The sequence below is a fragment of the Pavona decussata genome, unplaced genomic scaffold, assembly GCF_977016875.1.
Source record: "Pavona decussata unplaced genomic scaffold, jaPavDecu1.1 SCAFFOLD_29, whole genome shotgun sequence".
In the NCBI taxonomy this organism is placed as follows: Eukaryota; Metazoa; Cnidaria; class Anthozoa; order Scleractinia; family Agariciidae; genus Pavona; species Pavona decussata.
In genome coordinates, this window is record NW_028145452.1 from 1,691,470 (window position 1) to 1,714,388 (window position 22,919).

Genomic DNA, 22,919 nt, shown 5'->3' on the forward strand with positions numbered 1-22,919 from the left:
TTGTTGTTGTTGTTGTTGTTATTGTAAAGCTTCTTACCAATTAGTCTACTCTTATAAAACCAAATTTTAGCAGGGCTGTCATTTGTAGCCACCACCCAGCTCTCTGTCACTAGATACCCACAGATTTGAGTACAAGTATGAGAATCATTAAGGTCCGTGCCTACTAATAAAGAAGTATTTTTGTTTGGTTTATGACTATGCCTGGAAAGCAGATCTTAGCAAAGGTTATTGAAATCCAAAAAGAAATTTGGGGGTAACCACGCATTTTTTAGAGATAATTGCACAACAATTATTCTAAAAAACATTTAAATACAAAGAAATGTATGGCGTTTTGTTTGTAATTGAAGCTTTTTTATCTCTGAAAAATGCATGGTTAACCCCGATTTTCTTTTTGCATACCAAGAGCACTTGCTAAGTTCTGCTTTCTCCGCATAGTTTTAAACCGCGCAAAAATACCCCTGTATTAGTAGGCACCACCCGTAGGAAACCGAGTATCTCGAGATGCGCAGAACGTATGCGCAGTAACAAAAGTAGGCACCGTCTTTAAGTGCAAGAACAAATAATATTTTCAAATTTCAAATCAGTCACATTCCCAGGACTCTCGCTGTTTCCTGTTGCTTAACAGTAGAAGAGGACACTATAGAAATAGAATTGCCGTAACAAGTGGTTATCTAAATCACTTCAAAAACTCATTAATAATTCATAAGCCCATTGACCTATCAAATGGTCGATAAAACATCACATGCAGTGGTTTAAAAACCTGATAACACCTCCTCCTTATTATGTGGTGTTTTTCTAGTATGCTAATTTCCAACGTTCACAAAAGCATCATTGTTACGAACTCTCTTGACATGCTTATCCAGGAATGTTTTTGAAGCTGTTCAAAAAACTCGCAGCTCGTGTTTTATTGGGTCTTAAACCACTCGGCTGCGCCTCGTGGTTTTAAATCCCAATAAAACACTGCTGCTCGTGTTTTAAACATTACATGAACTAGATTTGAAAAGTTGTTGCCAAATTCAATCTTGTTCCATTACTTAACTCTAAAGGACCCTGTCATGGATAGAAACTACTAACAGTGAAGATAAGCTGGTTAGTTTCTGAAGAAATCTATGGCGCTGCATCAGTGAGGGAGTGGAAACGAATGTTTGATTTTATCAACAGAATTGATAAGATTTGACCAGCATAAAGAGGTTTAAGAGCTGACGTTTCAAGAATCAGCCCTTTATCAGAGCAATCCAGTGCCAGTGATAGTAAATTAATAACAGTTAAGATACACGTAGTGCACTTCTTAGAGTTCGAAAATAACTACAGTCGAGCCTCCCATAAACGGACACCCTTGGGGCCAGAAAAAAAAGTCCACTTGTAGGAGGTTAAAAATGTAGTGTTTGTATGTAGCTGAGAACATAACCAAGTGTCCACTTACAAGAGGTGTCCGCCTACAGTGTATAGGAGGTTAAAAATGTAGTGTTTGTACAGAACCCAGAGAAAAACCTTTCGGAGCACATGAGGCAGAGTCCGGGAATCGAATCCGAGACAAATTGTTGGTAGGTGAGTGCTCTCACCCCTGCGCCACCCCTGTTTCCCTTAAAAAAATAGTAAAAACAACACTGTACATTCTGCAGTTGAGATTATGCTGTATAACACATCCTGCAGTATGTACTTATCCCCTAGTTACCTGAAACTACCATAGGGTAGAGACACAAGAAGTAAAACCCTGTGGTCTAACCTCTCACAAATGACCACTTCCCAGAGGTGACCACCTACTGTAGGCTTGACATTAATTTTTGGGTGATCACTTGTGGGAGGTTCAACTGTAGTTAATGACGTGTGGTGCACCATGAAGCTTGACTTCCTGGAATAATCAATTATCAATTATCCTTATAATTCTCACATTGTCACGTTTCATGTTCATTTTGTTGTCATCGTTTATCATAATTAGCATTTTTGTCTACTTATTATAAATTCAACTTCCAATGCTTTGTACATTAACCAACTGAAGATGACAGAAGTCTCTGTCATCTTCAGTTGGTTAATGTAGAAAGTTTACAAAACATGTTTTGTAAACTTAAAGGTCATTTTCTTTAAACTTTTGACTTGCCAGCTACTATCAAGACCCTTTGAATAAATAAATCATTGTTACATGACATATTTCTGACCAATTAAGTCACTGCACCCGATATGGCACTGATGGCAACATTCCATCTGGACATGAGAGCATTCCTTGTATCAATAACTAATTAACTGATTTGCCATAATTCATTTTTGAAGAAGATAATTATTGGTAACTACTCAAACTGATTTATTAACATTTTTACTCGGTTTAGTTGACAGCTGGAGGTCAAAAAGTTTTTCCGTTTTGTGAGCTTAAGCTTACATAAATATATTTTCTTTTACAAATGAGGACTGACAATTAAAAGGACGGACATAAAGCTTAAGTTTTATCCTTACATTAAACGTAATAACTTCTGTAAACATGAGCTTAACCTAAGCTTTTTGTACATAGCGAAATTACGAAAATTATGTTCCCCGTGTACTGTTTTGCTTTTACATTCCATAGACTCTGCAAACATTAAAGCTATTTATTCCGGTTAAAAAATACACCATCGTCCCCTTGGAAGGAGTTTGACATAGAGAACTGAACGTCTACAAAAACACACTGGTGCGACATCGAAATTTACTCGTCCATGCAAATATGAACAGGTTTATAGCGAAACGCGTACTTACATCTTGCGTTGTGAAATCCAAGCTGCACAGTTCACAGAAGTATTCGCCTTTTGAACAATCAGCTGCATCTTCGAGCAATTCAACCTCCATGAATGAAACGTCAAATTATCGCAAAAATTATCCGGGTGACACGACAAAACTCACGCAGTGCTATCCATATTATTTTAGCAAATATTCCTTGTGCCTTCCACGTACGCAAGGTACTACTTGAAATGTTAATATTCCATCGAGCATGTCAACAAGACTCATTAGGTGACATAAATCGAAATTTCCATAACAACATAACCACCAACTTTAACACACGCGAGATAAATCGAGAAGACCCAAACTACGTGCTTGTCCTTCGTTGAATTGCACAAACTCCAAGCCTGCGTGGTGTGACACAGTTCCGGAAACTGGAGACGAGATAACCGGGACGAAAGGAACCACGCAGGAATTCCTTTACGGCGGCGTAGCCATTTAAAATAATATCCCTGTAAGTGTGCTATAAGAGTTGGAGAATTTCATATCGATTGACTTTTTTTGTCACTCAATCGTGGCCGTCTGGTCGTCTCTCGATCGGCTTCCGACAGGAAGGTTACATTTCAGCGGTCACTGGTAGTAAGCCTCGTTTTGGAACAGAATTGACCGGAAGTGCTGAAACACTTCTGTCACGTTTGCAGGAAGGGTGTTCCGGAAGAGGAAGTGAATAAGGGAAACACGTTTCCTCCGCCTGCGCTCAAAACTTGAGAAGCGGGATGAAAGTTGAAATGCCAAAGGATGCAAATACATAAAGAAGTAAAACAGCCGAAAACAACATAAAAAGTAGAATATAAAAGAGAACAGAGATAAATTCTCGATTTGATTTTTTTTGTGTGTGCGTGTGTTTGCTGACCCATTGTCATTGGTTTTTCTCGAATTTATTTATCCAAAAATACCTTTCGTGTCAGACCCGCAGTTTTTCAATACCACCAAAAAAAAAAGTGGCCATAATTTGAACAACATTGATGACTCACTATTTTGCACTCTATCGGGAAAACAGCTTACCAGATTATGATTGAAAGGAAAGAAACATTTTGAGAAAAGGAAAGTACAACACTTCAAAACAAAAAATTAAAGTGGCCATGTTTAACTCAAACTGAGACTTAACTATTGTCCTGCATCAAAGTCAAAAGGAAATAACAAATTAGAACAGAAGACAGCATTGTTAATTTGAAAATACAAACGAAGGCCTAGCTGGCTGATGTTTACATAAACTATATGCAAACAAGTTGTCAAAATGAGCTTTCAGCAGAGAAATTTACCATATAAACGTTTATACCAGGTCGTAGCCTGTGTAAAGCTAAGTCGGTTTCCTTTCCAAGTGAGCGAGAGGTCCCGCGTGGGAAAGAAAACGACAAACGTACGACAAACGAACAAAAGCATAACAATTTGCCTTAACTTGAAACTACTGACTGAATTTGTGCGCCTACAGGAAAGCCTGAAACTCTTGCACTCTAAAAGCGAACGACGTTTCGACCGTTCAACGGTCATTTTCAAGTTCAGTGTTTCAGTAGGATAACGTAGCATGTTCATATATATACAATAAACCGTATTCGTATTCTTGGTATTGAACTGGAACTAGCTTGCACACGAGGCTTATGCGGGGAAATCTTTTCACATGCAAATACTTTCTAATATATTCCAAAGTGTATGAGACCGCTAAAATATGTACATACAAACAATAAGAAATGGGGCATGAAAAGCTTGTAGAATAAATAACCTTATGCGGATCACATACAAACGTAATTCAAAAGACAAGTGTTAATTAACTGTTTAGTCTCGAAAATATTCTGAAGAACATTTTGCAAGAACATTATTAAACGGAAGCGTTGAAGGTCAAATACGTTGAAGTGAAATTTTTAGCCTTGATTGTCGTCACTGTTTCAGCTACAGAGAAAATAGCAAACTTCTAGGGCAGGTCCACGTGCACGACACTTTTGCCGTAAATGGTCGATCGAAACAAATCGTAGAGCCATTTTGATGTGCCACAAGGGCATTTTTGTGAGAAAGTCCGCGTGACATTGTGAGAACTGCTGACTCAACCTGGTTCAGGCCGTCTCGTCATTGCCTCGTCAGAATGCAAACCGAAAAGGGTCTGGAACTTGTGGTCCACCGATTTTCGTGACTTTCGCTTTCTAAAGCAGGAAGTAAATATGGTAAGGTTCTATTTTACATGCAAGGTGAAAACATTTTTTTGTATTCGCGTGTTATTTTCTTTTCTACATGGAATTTATGATTCTGTAACTTAACTGTGAAGCTCACAGACAATTTTATTTTGACTTTTGTTCGCAGGCAATCAGACACTACGTGGTAGCCTTCACGCCGATACATGTTGATGGATCGGTCACTTAAAACGCCGTCGATTATGAATGATACTGAGGCATCAAAACGAAATATCCAAAGTTAAGAGATTCAGGCAGACATGGAAAAGTACTCGTATCACGAAATAATTGAATTTTTTAATGGTCCACCGGAAAATATGCAAAAGGTTTCGCAAGATATCGGACTTAACGCCATTATCAGACCAGACAAATGGACCCTACTTCATGTAGCATCAGCTAGGAACAGACCAGATGTAACAGAATACCTCATTGATAAGGGGAACGATGTTAATGTTCTTGACAAGGACGGTAAGTCTCCTTTATATTATTGCCAATCTGAGGAAACAGCCAAGATGCTGATCAATGCCGGTGCAGAAGTAGAGCGCCCAAGCATTTTAGGTAAAACACCTCTACATTATGCATGCATATCAAACGCTACCCCTGCAGTAGTGGAAGTACTCTTGCGGTCTGGAGCCCGAGTTAATGCTGAAGACAAGTTTGGTAATACGCCTTTATTGTACGCTTGTGACATGGCCTACGGCTGTATAAGTGAAGAAGAGTTTTCAGAAAATCTGCCAAAATTAAACATCCTAATTGAACACGATGCTGATGTTCATCACAACAATTTAAAAGGTGAAAACGGACTGCACATCTGCAGCCAATATCGCGCTTACGAAATAGCTGAGATCCTGTTGAAACATGATGTCATGGTCAATGCCCTGAACAAGAAACACCAGACACCTTTGATGATGGCTTGTTTCCGGAATGCTTGTGCACTCCACGGGAACGAAGGAGTATTGACTACCTTGGAACTTCTGTTAGAGTATGGTGCCGACCCTACGATACCAGATGAACAAGGACTGACTCCATTACATGTGCTGATGCTAAATCTTTGTGACTCCATACCAGAAACGGATGTTGCAAAGTATGTTGACGTTTTAGTCAAGAAGGGGGCTTCTTTGAATTCTGTTGACAAAATGCTTCGCACTCCCGTACATTATGCAGGTTATGCAGCTGCTTTTGAGAAATGGTCAAGAGTACTAGAGCAGTTGATGATGCTTGGAGGAGACGTCAATGCGCAAGACGTGGAAGGGTTTACAGCATTCCATGTTACTGCCACACGCGATCGGAGTCAAAGGTTAGTGACTGGATTCCAGTGGCCATGGGATGGCATTGATGAGAGTGAGAAAGTGGTACAAGAGATCGATTGGAACTGCGCTCGAAAGCAAGGAGTGACCTTGGCCCATATGGTTTTGGCACACAGAGGACTTCCGCTTAGAGGCTGTAGGATACCGTGGGACATCAATGCTCGAGACGACTTTATGTCAACGCCAATGCATTATGCAGAATTTTCAAATAGCACCACTGTGATCAGGTTTGTCGAATTCTCGGACATGATAGCCGACGTCACTTTAAAAAACTGTTTGGATGAAAGTCCAATCGATTGTGCTCTTTCTGCTCTCAACCAAGACATGGTTGAGTCACTTAAGAAACATGGGAGAATTGCCACCCTTAAAGACGAGAGAAGATTACCAGACAGTTCTTGTGAACTATGTGCCTGCTCCTATCATCCCTTTAGCAAGCAAGAAGAGCCAATTTCAATTGATGTAGCAGAAATTCAAATCAACCCGATGAGAAGGATAGAAGAATACTTGTCCCACGTTCTCCATACACCGAGGATTGGAAAAGTAGCGGTTCATAATGCAGAGGTGGTCCAAATATACAAAGAAACAGAAAACCTGATAATGGAGATTCTTCGGAGAGTAGCTGACCATGATCATCGTTTCCGGTCGGCAATGATTGTGTCGGGTAGTGTCCGAGAGCAAACAAAGGCCAGTCTGCCCAACGAGTTCGACTTTCTGTGTAATCTTGAACACTTCAGCTACTCTTTGAAAGTAGTTGATGATGATTCATGCTCTCCTGGCTTTGTACGTTTGAAAGAAAGCGGCGACAGTGTGAATATCGACGAATTCTTTGATGCAGACGGATTTCTTGTGCCATATTTGGTCAGATCAAAATTCGAACAAATTGTAAGGTTGGTAATGTTTGATTCCAGTCTGTGGAAATGTTGTCGGATCTGCTCCAACTTCACACTCCCCAGTTCCGATCCAGGTATTGTCCATCCCAAGCCATCAATCATCATCGAACTCTGCTGGAATGGCCCCATCTACAAGAACATGTGTTATTCAGTCGATCTTGTGCCGGTCATGGATGCTGGAGTGTTTTGGCCAAAGGGTGCAATTCTGTACAGTCATGTTTTGGAAAACATTCAAAAACGGTGTCTTTTCACCATGACCATTCCGCGCTTTGAGCGTGGCATTTATGGCAATGAAGTGAGAGTATCTTTTTCTCTTATGGAGAGTGAAATTATTGACAAGCTTCCTGAAGTCGTCAAGGATGCTTACATTGTGGCGAAAGCTATTCGTGAGGTATGTCCGGCATTAGTAGACAGCCAATCAGTGTTTCCCGATGAAGCGAATTACAATGCTCAATCGTTAATTCCCTCATTTTGGCTCAAAATGGCTTTGTTTCATGAGTTAGACAAGCATGGCCTCAACGCCAAAGGCAGCCTTACTGAATGGGTCAGACGAATTGTTGGGCGAATGTACCAATACGTGTGTGAAGATGAAGCGTTTCCATCCTTCTTTATGCCACAACAAGACCTCGTTGCCTCCAAATTGAAAGGAAGAGACAAAACCTACTTAGCACATGAGAAGCTAGAAAAGGAGTTCGTGGCTGTCAAGAAAATGTGTCAAATTATTCGTCGCCTGTTGTTGAGCGACGGCTGATCTATATCTCTTTACATGAGCTAACATATATTTGTTTTAATAATTTTATTGAAAGTTAAATTAGAGACATCAATACAAGACAAAAGATACACTTAGTGGCAATACAAAGTAAATAAGTAAGTAAATAAATTAAAACCTACAAAAATAAATGGAAAAATACATAGAACACTAAATAAATAAATAAATAAATAAATAAATAAGTCGGTGACTAGTGCAAAAGGCTCTCAATAGCCTATTATGTAATGTCTCAAATAAATAATTAGGTGATTTCTTGTTGATTTAGTATATCATAAAAAGAAAGAAAAAAGGGGGTATACTTTGATATTTTCTAAATAGAGAGCCAAAGAAGACGAGTAGGAAGCAACCAGATCACCTAGTGCGAAGAGCTTTTCAACGTTCCATTTGTATAATTAGTTTGTGAAAGAACTCATTACAATTAATTGATCTCTGACTTACTTAACATGAATGGAAGTAATGTTTGACTTGCAAGAGAAGGCGTAATTTTTTCTTCAAATTAGAGGATAGCCGGTGAGACCTGGGTGAGCTAACATATATGTGACACATTAACGGAGCAAACAGTTGGGTTTATATAGTGGTTCTTCATGGATCGGCTTCTTCTTCGAGAATGAGTTAATCTATTCGTTCGATATGTTTTAAAAGAGGCTTAATATTTAGAAATTGTGTGTTGTGATTAATGGTCATCTAGTAATTTAATGTCAGCCCATAACCACACCTAAAGCAAGAAGGTCCGGTAAAAAGGAACCTGCATGGTCTGGAGATTCTCACGCCCGATTGTCAATCAACTATCATAGCATAAACAGCTAACAAACAACTTGTGCTATTTCTACGACATTTTCTGATAAAAATTGTTTCTTTTTAGCTCATAATCTTCTGTTAAAAGAAACAAGTTATATCATATTTTTGACACTGATACTTTGGTTTCATGAGGTTTTGAAGGCTGTTTAGTTTGGAGAACATTTTGCTCTGCAATGTGCCACGATTACAAGAGTATAAATTTACATTTCGCAGTAGTAAGGTTGAACAAAATGTGGGATAATCTTCATTTTAGCAGTAGATCGAAGTCTAAGCTAAAGTACGTTGTAGAAGAAGAATGGCATTGCCTTTAAAATGACCGGCTTCGCTCATTGGCAGACTTTTGTTTTACTTTATAGTTACAATAAGAACTTTTAACCTGAAGTAACGATGTAATTAATTTGTTTAAGCTAGTTGAATTATCTTACCTCTGACAATTTAAGCACTTAATTATTGCAAGTAGGGAAGGGGCGCCTTTTAAGCAAAAACAAAATCATTTAAATAAAGCTGCTCTGTTAGGGATAGTTTCTTGTACAGTCGAACCTCCCTTTGCGACCACCTCTCATTAGCGACCACTTTTCCAAATACCAGAAGTTTTCAAGTCAAATCACTATAGATGAAACCTCTCGTAGGCGACCACCTCTCGTAAGCGACCACTTTTAGAGATGATTGTTTAAAATTTTCAATTGTTTTGAACCTCCCGTAGGCGACCACTTGACAAACAATCTACTGTATCTCTCACGGGTGGAAATTGAAAAATATGTCGCTGTAAAATATTGGCCACATCATTACAGCGGACACCGTAAATCTCAGAGTCGGAGCTACCGATTCAAGTGTCTAAATAGCTTAGTACTGAAACAATATTTTGATAAAATACACATGCACTATACTGTACCAGGAGCCCATCTCCTGACTGTACACTGAAATAAACCTTAATCAGATTGAATTCCTTGTAGGAAAACACTCTCTTATCTCGTAAATAGCATGCATTGGTTTTGATAAGCACTGTCAAAAGGGTTAGGTCTCCGCAATTACCATACGTAAATTACCCGAAATTTAGACCCCCGTGGTCTGACCTCTGGTAAGCGACCACATATCCTTGACATTGTGGGTGGTCGCTTACGGGAGGTCCAACCGTATTTGGAAAAGCCTGGATGGCCGTGAGAGGATTGGGACATGAAGCCTCTGCCCCAATTCTCTCGCGGCTTCAGCTAAACTCCCGCGGCTGACCAAACAGAGAGCTTGCTCGCAGGCTAGGATTTGGAACCTGATAAAAAAGCACCTATTGCCAACATTATAAAGGAGTGTATGAACCATAGATTCTAGCTTGTCTTTGTGGGATGCCGAAAAAGTTTTCAAGAATTAAAAAGCAAATAATCTAAAAAAAGAGCAAGGCTGATTTCACGGTTAGGGAAGTATATTCAAGAATTAACTTCGCAGTCTTCTTTAGGCATTTTAGAAGAAGAAAGCTTCATATATTTATATATATCTTTAGTCAGTTCTTGCAAACTAATTAAGTGAGAAAAAGTGAGATTTTGAAGAAATTATTAAGTACAGGATGGCAGATCCAAGATGGCCCATCTAGATATCCCGGGGGGGTTACTTCCTTATAAGAGGCTAATGGGGATGTGCCGCTGGATGGGGTCGCATTTTCACGACTGGATTGACTAGAATGGGGTCGCATTTTCAATAGAGTTACTAGAATGGGGTCGCACATTTTCAGATTTTTGGGGTGAGAAAATTCTATTAAGTAGGGATTCAAAATGGTCTCGGTTAAAAAATTCAGAAAGTTGTTGTTTATTAAATGTAACAATCACCTCGCATTACATTCCGTTCTTGAAAGTAGATGCATAAATAGAAAGTGACTTAGTTGGGATCGCGAAAATTACATTTTCCCAAAAAGTGACTAAGATGGGGTCTATAACTGGCCACAAAATTGCCCATAATGGGGCAGGGGTTCTGAGAGGCCAGCGGCACATACCCAGCAAAACTTAACCCAAGTACCCCCCCCCCCCCCCCCCGGGCTAGATATAATTTTGACTGAATAGTGAATCCCTTAAAATAAATATATATTCTAGAACATTTCTGGAATAGATGGCACAAAAAGTAGCTTACTCAACTTCGAGAGTACCATCTCGGAAGAAAAGCATTACAATCAAGGAAGATCAAAGTTGGCGAGATTTGTGTGGCTGAAGGAAGATTTCGTGCCTCGAAAAATTTAGCCTCCCACGCACCCTAAAAACGACTGCGTGGGAGGCTACGAAAAAAGGGAAACATTGGAGTCGAAAAAAGGAGTTTCTTCCAGGAAGGGATCAATTGGTGCGTGCAACTTTAGCTCTGATAAATTCTCAAGGCCGGAGAACCGAGATCAAACGTCCCATTCAAAGATTATAAAATATCGAAGTTCCGGTTTGCGAGGAGAGTCACGTTGACTCCCCAGTTGAACTGGCGATTACGTTCGTGCCCGATGATGATGTGGAAATTGTACAACGTGGTTAATCAGGATAGATTTATCAAGAAACAGAACACCATTGAATGAACTTTTAATGCATGGTTGACATTTACCTCATCTAGTTTACGGAAGCTTTGATTGACTAGGTCAATCACGTTTTCTAAAACACGTGTATTCTAGCATAGAGGAATGGATCTTCTTTGTTGCATAATCAAACGTTTAGTCTCGATTGACATTTCTTAACTAAATCTTAAAAGGTTCGCTTTGGATTGCTTTTCTTAGGTTTTTTGTTCCTCGGCTTGTGACTTCTGCTGATATCGTGCGATTTTAAGAAACGTCTGTTAGCAAGAAGTTTTCTCCAAATTCTCCCATTAAAAGACAGGGCAAGTCTAAATCGAGTTCGGAATTATTCAAGGAAGTGAGTAAAGGATTTTATACATCACTCCTTCATTATTGGCAACTTAGTTATTCAAAATGCAAAGACATTCACAACTGCACATTATGAACACGCTACGTTATCCTAAACACTGAACTTGAAAATGACCGTTGAACGGTCGACAGATCGTTCGCTTTGATAGTAAGCGTTTATGTTTATAGTTTAATCGTTCTCCAAGAACTTACTGACTCTTACACTCACCTCTTAAAATATCCTTGATCAAAAATTAATTTTGTTTCAGAGCTCGTATGTACGATACCAGTGAGAATTTTTATAGGAAATTAAGTCTTTGTTCTCGTAAACGTTTGGCATAAGTACAATCAGGCTGTGGTCATGATTCGCGGGGGCAGTCAACGCCCGATGTAATCCGGCGTTGAAAAGTCACCTCAGTTCCGCCGAATGACAATAAATATTGATGATTATTAGTCTACGAAAGGAAGGATACTGACTCAGTACTCTACGAACTCTTATGTTTATTGAAAACAAAACGAAACGAAACAAAAAAGATTCTAGCGATCGTACGTGATAACTCAGCGTTACGTTAAACAAATCAGTCTTTATCAGTTTATACGGGAATCCGCGAGCCGTTTCAAGATTTGTACGTCAACATATATCATCGTTACCCGAGCCATTCGGGCTAATGGTACGTGATCGACGCAGCCTCGTAATAAGTAGGATTACACAACGAAATGAGCTTTAGTAACTGAACAAGGAAACTCATTACGTTGCCAGAAGTTGACTTTGTCACCCTTTAAGCTTATCTTCTTATCTACCAAGCAAGAGAGGATATCCTGCCTTGGGGGAACTCGAAAGATATTCAGTGTCTTGACAAAAAGTCAAAATTCCGCTGTTTATGAGCCAATTCGAGAAGGAAGTGTCAATAAAAGTTTATCGTAGCCATCTTTTTGGCCAGAGTTGAGTGAGAATTTGACACCAGTATACCTGAAGAGACGCAGAGACAGACAGAGACAGACAGAGACAGACATGTGTAGAGAGGTCAAGAGATGCATATGTATCGAATGAGGCTGTTCAGTTTCTCTCTCGTCCACGACAACAACGACGACGACGACAATTTTATTATGAATGTACACACCCAAAAGCAGAAAGTCAACTCTACAGTAGAAATCAAAGTCTAAATGAGGGATTTTTCAGGTAGCGGGATACGGGACGGGACCTTATCACACTGAAAAGCATAGAGCGGAGTTAAATAGACAGGAAGTGAGCGAGGAGGGAAGGAAAATGTTCTTACCTCCTGCCCTCCCCTCCACCCTCCTTTCTTGCCCATGCCCGTTACTACTTGCTTTCATTGATCACGTTGTCAGGCTGAAATTGCCGATTATTTTTATACCGATTTATTGAGTGAAATCACGCAACGAAAAAAACTGTTCTACATAGTATCTTGTTATTGTTGTTGTTGTTGTTGTTGTTGTTGTTGTTGTTGTTGTTGTTGTTCATATTTACATCAGTTGGACTGATTGTTATATAAATTAAATGTGTGTTCTGGCAATTTTTTTTAAACATCGTTTATGACCAAATTTTCGCTCGAACCTGGTAAACATACTCCCGCTATTGTGTACGGAGGTCGAAGTTGTTTATGCATGCACCAGAGAGGTCAATCCAAAACTACCCGATATCCGAGTTCTCGGCCGATACGCCGTCGTCATTGACTAATGTATCAGTCAATTCCAAGCGCGATCATCCCCCCCCCCGGGCAACCCCCGGGCATTTGACCCCTGTTCGGCTCCACATAGTGGGGCATTTGACGCGATTAGAAACCCGACCCATCGGGCATTTGACCCGTCGAAAAAATGCTGGTCAGCGGTCGCATAAATTGTCGGAATGCTTTATTCACAGCCAGAATTTACGCGTATATTTTGCGTCAAACAGTTTTTTATGTAGTAAGCCATTTAATACTACCATAGAGAAGCGTTCCAACAAATATATCTCAGATTGTTTTTGGCATGGCGGGGTTACATATTGCCCTTCGCTTCTCATTTTCAGTGGTATGTCCAAGTTCCCTCAAGCTTCGTTCTCCCTTTGCTCAGCGTTCGAAGCTCGACTTGTTGGCATGTCTAGGTTTCATAACATAGTGTTTTTTATCATTGTTCTTGTTATCACACGTATTAGCAAACTTCATGTACATTTAATATAAAAGAAAAGCGAGTATCGGTACATATATCGTTAAACTCTCTGTTAGTTGAGTTTCATATGTGATGTTATGCATTATCTTTAATAGTAAATTGTTTTAAATTTATTAATGTATGAATTTCGTTGATTTTTATATAAACAGAGCTAGCGAATACAAAAAAAAAACCAACACGATGACTTTCCAGCCCCAACCAGTGGGGCATTTGACCTAGAAATCGGCCCATATAGAGGGGAATTTGATCAGGCATTTTTAAAAAAGTCAAATGCCCGGGGGTTTGCCCGGGGGGGGGGGGGATGATCGCTTTTGGAATTGACCCAGACATAAGGATTTTTAACTAAAAACAGCAAAATGGTAAAATACTGAGCCACCTCGGAAGACGAATGGAAAAAGAAATCAAATGAAAATCCAATCCTAGCAGTATGCAGGATGTTTATCCCATGAACCTAGTTTAATGGCCTTAGCTCCCACGAGTCTGTCTCCTGTAGCTCAGTGGTAGAGCATACCGGAACTAGTAATCGGTAGGTCTAAGGTTGGACTCCTGATAGGAGCACTCGGAATTTCTTCTTCCGAGTTTGCCTGTGTGATTATTGAATAATACACCATTCTCATAAATTAAATTGTTCTAAAAACAGAAATGCTAACTGTCTTGGGTAAAAATAACTGAAATCGGATTCAGTCCACTCTGAATCAGGATGTTAACATGCGCGCCAGGAAGGACACTCGTTGACTCCACTGGCTAACAGAAAACAAATGGATAAAATTAAATCGCCTCGGAAGCTTACGATTTTTAAACCTTTTCCGCTGAAATCGTAATTTGAGTTTTAAAAAGGTTAAGAAGATCCATGGCTTATCGGTTATTATGTCTAACGTAAAATGAATAAAACAAAATACCGACTAACCGCGCGAATTTATATTGCAAACATATGATAGGAAGCCAATGGGCGCAAGAAAGGAAATCCCTGCCGGACTTCTTGATAGCTCATTTGTACGGCTTCATTTTACATTGTTTCCCAAATGATCCCCAACCGATACAAAAGTTAGAACCAACATGCACAGCATAGAAAAATCATTATTAAAGGAAAGTACTGCTCAGTATCTTTCATTGGACTTCTTCTAAAAGCGTAGCTAAAGTATGAAACACCTTGTACAATACCAAACTGAACTGGAGAGCCATGACGATCCGGCTAGGAGAGAGTATAACAAATTATATATTTCCACAAGCTAAAACATAGAACCGCCTCTTCAAGATAGTACGCAGCTTACATGCAAGATGGTACACATGTACAGCTTACCGCAAGATAGTTCACAGCTTTACACTCAGTTATCCACAACTGAGCTCAAAACTTTAGCATTGCTCAAAGCGGCGAAAAAAGTTCATGTCCGACTCTGCCTTGACGTAATCATCGATTACTCGCGAACACTGAGACCGTTACGCGCATTCTACAGTCCTTTTCGGAGCGAGTGTAACCAACTAGCAGACTTTTCTTTGTCGCTTTTGTTAAAGAGACCCGACAAGTGACAAAAATATAAGAAATGATAGACCGAAAAAACGACAAAAACCATCCTCTGCTTGCAGGGTAGCGCGAGACAGTTAAAGCGTAACAGAATAAGAAAATGGCCACGAAGCATCAAGCGAGTTCTTTGTGCTAAACAGCTGGGCCCGGTTTTTCAAAAAGCAGATAACGTTATCTCATGGATCAATCCCTATCCAGCGCATGAAATGTTCTCCAACTTACACATTTTATCCACTCTATAGCGACGTAATCGCTGGATAAAATTATTCAATCTTTGAACAAATGGGACCTGATGAAAACATTCGTTGATTGAACTGAAGTCACGTTTGTGCCGGTTGAATTCGAAATGGATGACGGGCGAATTTGAAAATTTGAGGTGAAAAGAGAGCAAGACTGGCTCACTTTTCAGTCTTGGTTTTCGTTTGATTCCAGTAAATAATTCCCGATTCTTGCCGGCAGCAAAGTTTATAATCATACTGACCAGGCCCCAGTTGTTCAAAGAGCGGACAACTTTATCCAGCGGATACGTCGTTATTCACTGGATACAATGTATAAGTTGGAGTACATTTTAACCTCTGGATAGTGATTTATCCACTGGATATAACGTCAGTTATCCGCTCTTTGAACTGAACCGGGCTCAGAACAACAATTTCTAAGTGCTATAGCATGTGAAATGAAACCGTAATTACAACTATACCTCTCTCAAAAGACAATGAATTTCTTTTGTGTTCCGCCACGCTCCAGTACAAGTACCCGAACTTTATATATTCACAGACAACCGTGTGGTTCTTGATCGACCAGTAAACGCTACCAGGAAGGTTAGATTATTTGTCAGTTGATTCTCAGTCCTTCGATACTGATTTTCAGCCATGTAAACGACTGAATAGCGATGTTCTTAGCAAAGCGAGAACCGGGAGAAAAAACGACCATATCACGCAGTCATGAACGACGAAACCAAAGCTTATAATCACCGAAAGCTTTTAAAAATGATATGACTTTCCTGTAACAACAAAAAATTAAAATTGCTAATGCAGGTTATTGTACTAGTGGCAGGTGAGTCATTCGCAAAACAAAAGACAAGTGTGAAATCGTCAGAGAGGTCGGGCGAGGTATCAGACGACATGTTAAAACCCTTTAGCAAAATTGTCCCAACTCTCCTTTTTCGACAAATACTGATAAACAAACGAATTAATAATTTCTAATAATTTTTAAAAATTTCTAATTTATATTAGCTACGTCTTTTCTCACAGCTGCCAGTGTATATCATAAACATTTATGTGCATTTAATTATTTTATAAAATGTAATTATTTCGATCTCTTAATATTGTACTGCTTCGATCATTATATTCGTCTAGTGCGTTCATGTCTCTTCAACATAATTGTACATTTAATCCCTTTTCTCTTTCACTACTCAATTAGCTTTCGCTACTTGCGGTCAAGTAATGCGTTTGGCTAGTTCACACGCCCAGCTAGCGCTGGCTAGTTTACACCTCACCCCTTCCTCCCCCCCCCCCCCCCCCCCGCATCCCTCCTCCCGTCCCAGCATCAAATCATAGTAGCTTCGTTTGTCGGCGCAGCTGGGCCATCTGGCCTTTTGTTTGTCCGCTCGATTTAAGTCAGTTTTAATAACATTTATTGTCTATTGTAATACACAGTTGTGGAAATTGTAAACAATTCATTGTATTGTTATTCTCAGAAGTAAAACAAACTCTGCAATTTTCCGGTTAACCGGCTCGCTGTCATAGTAATATAAAAGACAAGACTTTGAAGACTAATACACTATATTTCCGGAAGTTTGAAAGTCGCCAACGAACTATATGCTTTTGTGAGTTTCCAAGGCTAAATACATTCCAACCGGTGACAGTACAGAAGAATCGACCGTTGACCTACTGAATGAATAACTGATTCATTCTGGTTGTAATTTAAAAAATAATTACAACACTCGATCGATAGGCAGCTCCTGGCCGGCAATTTACAACAATCTAATTATTTTGTTTTCCGGAAAGACTGAATTAAAAACCGTCCCCCATATACTGTTTCTACATAATAAATTGTGGAAAAGAACAGGCGCGCATTCATAATTTATACGTAACCGCTCAACGCAAACGACAACTTTGATGAGTCAAAATTTTCCAAAATAAATCACTTTAAAAGTAGATCAAGGGGCTCTTAATAATAACTTCAAGTTACATAACTCACCTCAATTCCTATTGGCTTGGTAAACGACCCGCTAACAAATATAGAATGAAGTCGACCAGCTTTAACACAGTCGCTCAGTACATACGTGATCTATTTAAGTAAGTTAATACAGTAATAGGTAACACATTGTTTACATGCAAATGTAGCCGGAAGGCGCTCATCAACATGAAAAAAGAAACGATATTCAATACAATGGAAGCTCTCTTAACGGACACTCCTGACACTCTCGTAAGCGAGAAACCTTTTTCACGTCCCGAGGGTGTCTGCCTACGAGAGCTTCCACTCTATTCATTTTTTGTTTGTTTTCTAAGAGTTTCGTATTAACTTGCACAAAGCAAATAATCTTATAAGCATGTAACAATCACAAGATGAAGCCCACATAGGTCGCCTTCGTTGTCAGTAGCTTGTATCACTTCTATGATGCGGTGCGGCGATTGATTTCGTCTTCGATGTAGACTGTTCTTACTTTCAGGATAGTTAGCTTGACCATGATAAAGCGAGCGAGAAACGCGAGCGCGCGTGGAGGAGGGAAAAGACAATTTTCGCGCGCACTCGCGTGTTTCGCACGCATTACTAACCCTAACTAAGGGAACTGGTCATAACAAGTTCGTTCGAAGAGGACCCACCTCGTCTCGGTTGGGATGGGGGTGGGTGGAAGGTTATCGAAGACACCACCTATCTCAGGAACATTACCGACACAATTTTATAGGCTTTAAAATTTGAGTTGGCACAGATATATTTAGGAGGGGGGTGAATAGGTCTACGGATCGGCGGATTTGGTAAATATTTTAGCCCGGATTCTGGATTCAGAGCGAAATTTTAACGGATCTGCGGATCCTATGATCACAGCGGATCGCGGTTTTATCCAGATTTGGGGCCCGGATTTTGGATTTTGGTTGTTAGGAATTTCAAGTTTGTTCTTTTTTCTTGTATCTGCAAGATTTTGTTTCGATATAGACGTTGGTTACATAAATATTTCATTGATAGTCATCCTCAACGCTAAAACACAATATCACGCAAGGCAACTCCAACAACTGAAGTCGCTTTGTATTTCGCGTATCATCTAACGCGGCAAACAATTTGCGGATTCGGATTTAGTTGATTTTTTGAGCGGATCGACGGATTCAGCCATTAATTTTAGCGGATCGGCGGATTTACATACCCCTATTCGCCCCCCTCATTTAGGTAGCAAGAGTCAGTATTCGAGTGCTGACGTTTCAGGCGTTAGCCCTTTGGGTCGTTCGGTGTCCATCTGGATGGTGTCGAACTTTTATTACAAGACCCAAGGCTCGAGAGACTGGAAAATCGCTCCTAACTGATCGATGAACGCTAACTTATTCTGATTAAATCTTTCAGTTTTTGTTTTCTCTTCCTTTATGGCTACTGAGTTCTGGTAATTATTTTCTTGAATGCTTTTCTGAATTCTTGACTCCTCCATGTATAAACACCTGGATTGATACAGGCGCTCATAGAAGCTATTATTGATAAAATCTGCATGGTCTTCGTCATACCTTTGCGTCGCTCGGACTCAAACTGTTGGTACAAAGTTCCAACAAGAAGCGGCAAAAAACACAACATGAACGCCCCGACGACGATGCCGTACGTTAGTGCTACTTTGATCTCAATTCTGCGCACAGTCTCCTTCTCAAGATGGGCATCTTTTTCCAGTTTCAGCTGCTGATCACGTGACGCTTTAATGATGTAGAGGTAGCAGCTGAAAGTGACGAGAAATGGAATAATGAAATATACAACAATCAGTAATGCGGCAAATACTTTGGAAGTCTTCTGGAACCCATGATCGTGAGGGCGGGTCATGCACAAATGGAATGTCTCATAGTAATCGACAAAATCTTCGTATTCTTCTGTGGGGAGAGCATGCGGAAAGACAACGGTTCCGATTACTGAAAACAGCCAGATAGCGACGATTGCTTTCTTTATACGACGGCGCGTCACGATCATTTTGTAGCGAAGAGGAAATTTGATTGCGATGAATCGATCGACGCTTATACACATCAAATGTAGAATAATCACGCAGACTACAGTGAACGCGAACTCGGAAATAGCGTGACAACCATTGAGGAACTCTTCCTGGGTTGAAAGAGCGATAATTCGAAACATGAAGACGACTGTCATAAGCAGATCAACCGATGCTAAGCTGAATATAACCACGTTGGAAACAGTTCTCAGTGATCTAATCCGCCATATGGAAATACAGACCAGTGAGTTTCCAAACCAAGTCACTAGGAACAAGAAAATATGCAAAGCAACTAGCCCAAATCTGTGGAAAGGAGTCATCTTCCGCCTAGCAGTACAAGAAGTATCGGTTTAAAATGTAGTCAAACTTGAGAAGATTTTGGATTCTGGGTATCTTGAAAGCCCGTAGCGTCTACGATTATGATCCACCGATGGCTAGACACACTGATAAGGAATATGTTTATCCCAGAGGCGTCTAACGTGTACTCTTATTCACTACCAGAGTGACGCAGCTGTCGAGAGAAGGAGCGATAAGAATTGCGCACTTTTTAATGTACCCTTCGAGGCTAAGGTTTCAGTTGCGATGCGAAGATACACCTGTCCTCGTGATGCTTTCAGCTCTTTACTTACACAGATGATGGAAAAGCCAGAACATCAATTTTTCCACACGTTTGTGCATGGGGAGTTTTCACAGCTCAGTCTCAATGTAGATTGTCACTTGGCTGCCAAATAGTCGTTAAGTTATCTTGTATTGGAAAAATCGCGTTCATGCAACGATGCCCTCAGCCAGTTTTACTGAAACAATAGCAAATCGAAACATCTTATCCATTAAGAATATTTTGTTCTATAAATGTTTGCATTCTTAGTTAAATACAACTACGAGCTGGGAGACTAACGTTCTTGATTGGTCTACAACTGACATCTGTTGTTGGCATCGCAAGAGATCAGCCCACATTATAATGTGAAGTTGAAGCTTTTGTCAGTCAAGCTGTCTTTTAATTTAAACAAGGGCGGCTTTTGTTATTCGTAGTACTTTTTCGAGTTTCTGCCATCCGCAAAAGATGAAATCCATAGAAACAATTTACCCATAAAATAATTTTAACTTCTATAGAATAAAATAAATTACCAATTTTATCCGAAACGGTTTAGCACAAAGTATCGACTATGTACGTCATGTATGCTCAAGTTTTGTTCCTTATTTTTGCTCTAAATTCACTTTTACGGCAATACGTGTGATTGGAACTTTTCGTTCTGTTGGTTTTCGCAGTAGAACTAACTCAAACTGCATATTAAGTAAACCGAACCGCACTGAGATGAAAAGGGTTTCTTTTGAAATATTGCCGTGAAAATGCAAAAAACGGCCGGTGGTGCGAACTATTTCTAAATAGGTCCTTTTCATCTCAGCGCGGTTCGGTTTACTTAATTTGCAATTCGAGTTAGTTCTCAGTATATGACAAATGAAAAGGCTTTCGCCTGTTTAGACTGCAATCGGTAACTTTTCTTTCAATCGGATTCGGCATCTAGAGAGTTAGAAGTAATTAAGAAACGCCTCTGTGTGCATGTAGAACCAGAAAATGTCGTGAGCGAACCGAGTTAAGCCAACATTTACTTAGTAGACCTCCCTATCGGCGTATAATTCACGAACGCGAACTTGTTCGCTTCTCGGACGATAATCCACGATAAAAAGGACGCACATAGAAAGAAAATTACTCCTAGTCTCGGAACTGACTCGAAAGTTGGTTAATACAATAACACACTGTTAATTTGACCAATTTTATTAATTATAATTAAAGAAAACGAAATATAATTAATTCCCAACTTTGTTCGACGGGAAATGTGATTACAGCTGGCATGGTGTGGTGAATCGCTCCGAATCATGAGAGGAAAGCAGGTATAGCAGATGTCGCGATCTTTTTTAAATGGAAACTTAGTTCAGTTAAAACATCACTCAGTCACTCGATTTTAAGACAAAAAAATAGTTAAAAAGGTTTGTCTCCCTTTTATAAACACAGTCCTGACGACATTTACTATACCAAATGCAATATATTAATTCATTATTATTTGTAATTTATGTTTTAAAACAGCTGAAAAAAGAATTGACATTTCGACGGCAAATTAGCCATATTAATCAGGAACACAATTTGCGTAAGCGGACGAAAACATCAAAAACATGGCACGGATGTTAGGTTTGTTTTGGCATTTCGTTTCCTGCTGTGAAAAAAATGAATAAAATAAATCAATAATTTTCTATAGCATAATTTGGATAAATTGAAAGTTGTCGAACTGTCGAAACCAGCGACGCATTTTGACCAATCGCAAGTGAGAGATAATATTTTTCTATATTTAAGTGGAGATTTGTCACTCTAGGTTTCGTAGTGTAGTGGTTATCACGTCTGCTTTACACGCAGAAGGTCGCCAGTTCAAGCCTGGCCGAAACCATCACTTTTAATTTTTCATCGTTTCCGTTTGGAATTTTTTCTTTCATATGAACCGGCTTCTTGTGAAGCAATGGCGATCTGGATAAACCAGTTAATCAGGTTCTAACTAGCTAATGGCGGTGCCGCCTAAAACAGAAGCGCAGCTTATGAGCATGCGCGGGAAAAGCAGATCTGAAAGAGGGCGATCTCGTTCCCAGAGCCCTCTTTACCCTTGTCCAGCTCCGCTGGACAATGGTAACGAGGGCTCTGGGAACGAGATTGGAAAGAGGGTCATTGAAACACATAATTCAGAAAGGGAGGGGTTCACGGTTCTGCGCATGTCCATGAATCAAAATACTTTTTCGCCTTTGCTCGCTATGACCCATGCCTGATTAATTTAATTCGTTGTTTATGAACCATTTGGAAGGGAATAAGTAACTCGGGTGGTAATTTTTTCATATGATTGCGTTATTTCGCATGTAAATAACTGTAAACACATCAACCGTGGAATAAATCCTACAGGTCAACGCTACTGCAATATCGACAATATGAGTACAATCCACTAGCATTTTCTGTGAATTTTGGTCATCAGTCATTTTGCTTGGACTTATTATAGAATGTGATTACTGAAGTACATGTGAGTGGGATTTTTAAGGCCATAAAATTGATAAGAAAGAGAAAAATGCATTTAGATTCATGCACATGCGCTGAAATGTGAACCCCCCACCGTCATGAAATGGTGTAACCAAAATAATTAAACTAAACTATAATTTCAAAAAAGCCTTAAAATACATAGCAATGTATAGATTCTTTTGTCAAATTGTTTTGACCTTCACTTTGGAAGAAAATGTAATTAAAATTACCTTTGAAAAATACAAAACTTGCTTTTCCCGGATAGTCATAGGCAGAGCAAAAACTGTTTTGTATTGGTATATAAGCACAATGTCAGCTGAGGCACATGCGCAGTAGAGCCCGGTTGAAACTTTGCATACAACTCGTTGCGGGATTTTTGCTTTTCCGCCATTGCAAAAGCTTTCAGAAATATCACAAAAATCAGCTTCTGTAAATACTAAAGAACGTTTGTAACTCCAATCAGAGCGCACTTAGATT

General features: G+C 39.6%; 3 protein-coding genes and 1 non-coding gene across 5 annotated transcripts in view; 2 read left to right on the top strand and 2 right to left on the bottom strand.

The window, feature by feature from the left end:
- The window catches only part of LOC146484877 (uncharacterized), a 34,698-nt gene extending 31,404 nt beyond the window's left edge, over nt 1-3,294 (bottom strand). The window contains exon 1 of the mRNA XM_085104373.1: nt 2,725-3,294. Coding sequence (XP_084960499.1) covers nt 2,725-2,814 — 90 coding nt within the window. The 5' untranslated portion in view covers nt 2,815-3,294. The remainder of the gene's footprint in view (nt 1-2,724) is intronic.
- Nucleotides 3,295-4,814: 1,520 nt separating this feature from the next.
- LOC146484878 (uncharacterized) lies at nt 4,815-8,643 on the top strand. Of its 2 annotated transcripts, none has more exons than XM_085104356.1 (2): nt 4,815-4,901; nt 5,038-8,643. In XM_085104356.1, the coding sequence occupies exon 2, from the start codon at nt 5,168-5,170 to the stop codon at nt 7,853-7,855; it is 2,688 nt and encodes an 895-aa protein (XP_084960482.1). In that variant the 5' UTR covers nt 4,815-4,901; nt 5,038-5,167; the 3' UTR covers nt 7,856-8,643. The 2 variants fall into 2 exon arrangements, with proteins under 2 accessions (XP_084960482.1, XP_084960481.1); XM_085104355.1 differs by having other exon boundaries at nt 4,867-4,925.
- Nucleotides 8,644-18,624: 9,981 nt separating this feature from the next.
- On the bottom strand, nt 18,625-21,115 carry LOC146484879 (adenosine receptor A2a-like). The gene has a single exon (XM_085104181.1). The coding sequence runs from the start codon at nt 19,711-19,713 to the stop codon at nt 18,799-18,801; it is 915 nt and encodes a 304-aa protein (XP_084960307.1). The 5' UTR covers nt 19,714-21,115; the 3' UTR covers nt 18,625-18,798.
- A 643-nt stretch (nt 21,116-21,758) lies between these two features.
- Nucleotides 21,759-21,831, top strand: Trnav-uac (transfer RNA valine (anticodon UAC)). Its single transcript has one exon. It is a non-coding gene; the product is annotated as a tRNA-Val (tRNA).
- The last annotated feature ends 1,088 nt before the right edge of the window (nt 21,832-22,919 follow it).

Excerpts from the sequence above, each read along its gene's own strand:
- LOC146484878 (XM_085104356.1), top strand. The coding sequence starts at position 5,168 with ATGGAAAAGTACTCGTATCACGAAATAATTGAATTTTTTAATGGTCCA.
- LOC146484879 (XM_085104181.1), bottom strand. The coding sequence starts at position 19,713 with ATGACTCCTTTCCACAGATTTGGGCTAGTTGCTTTGCATATTTTCTTG.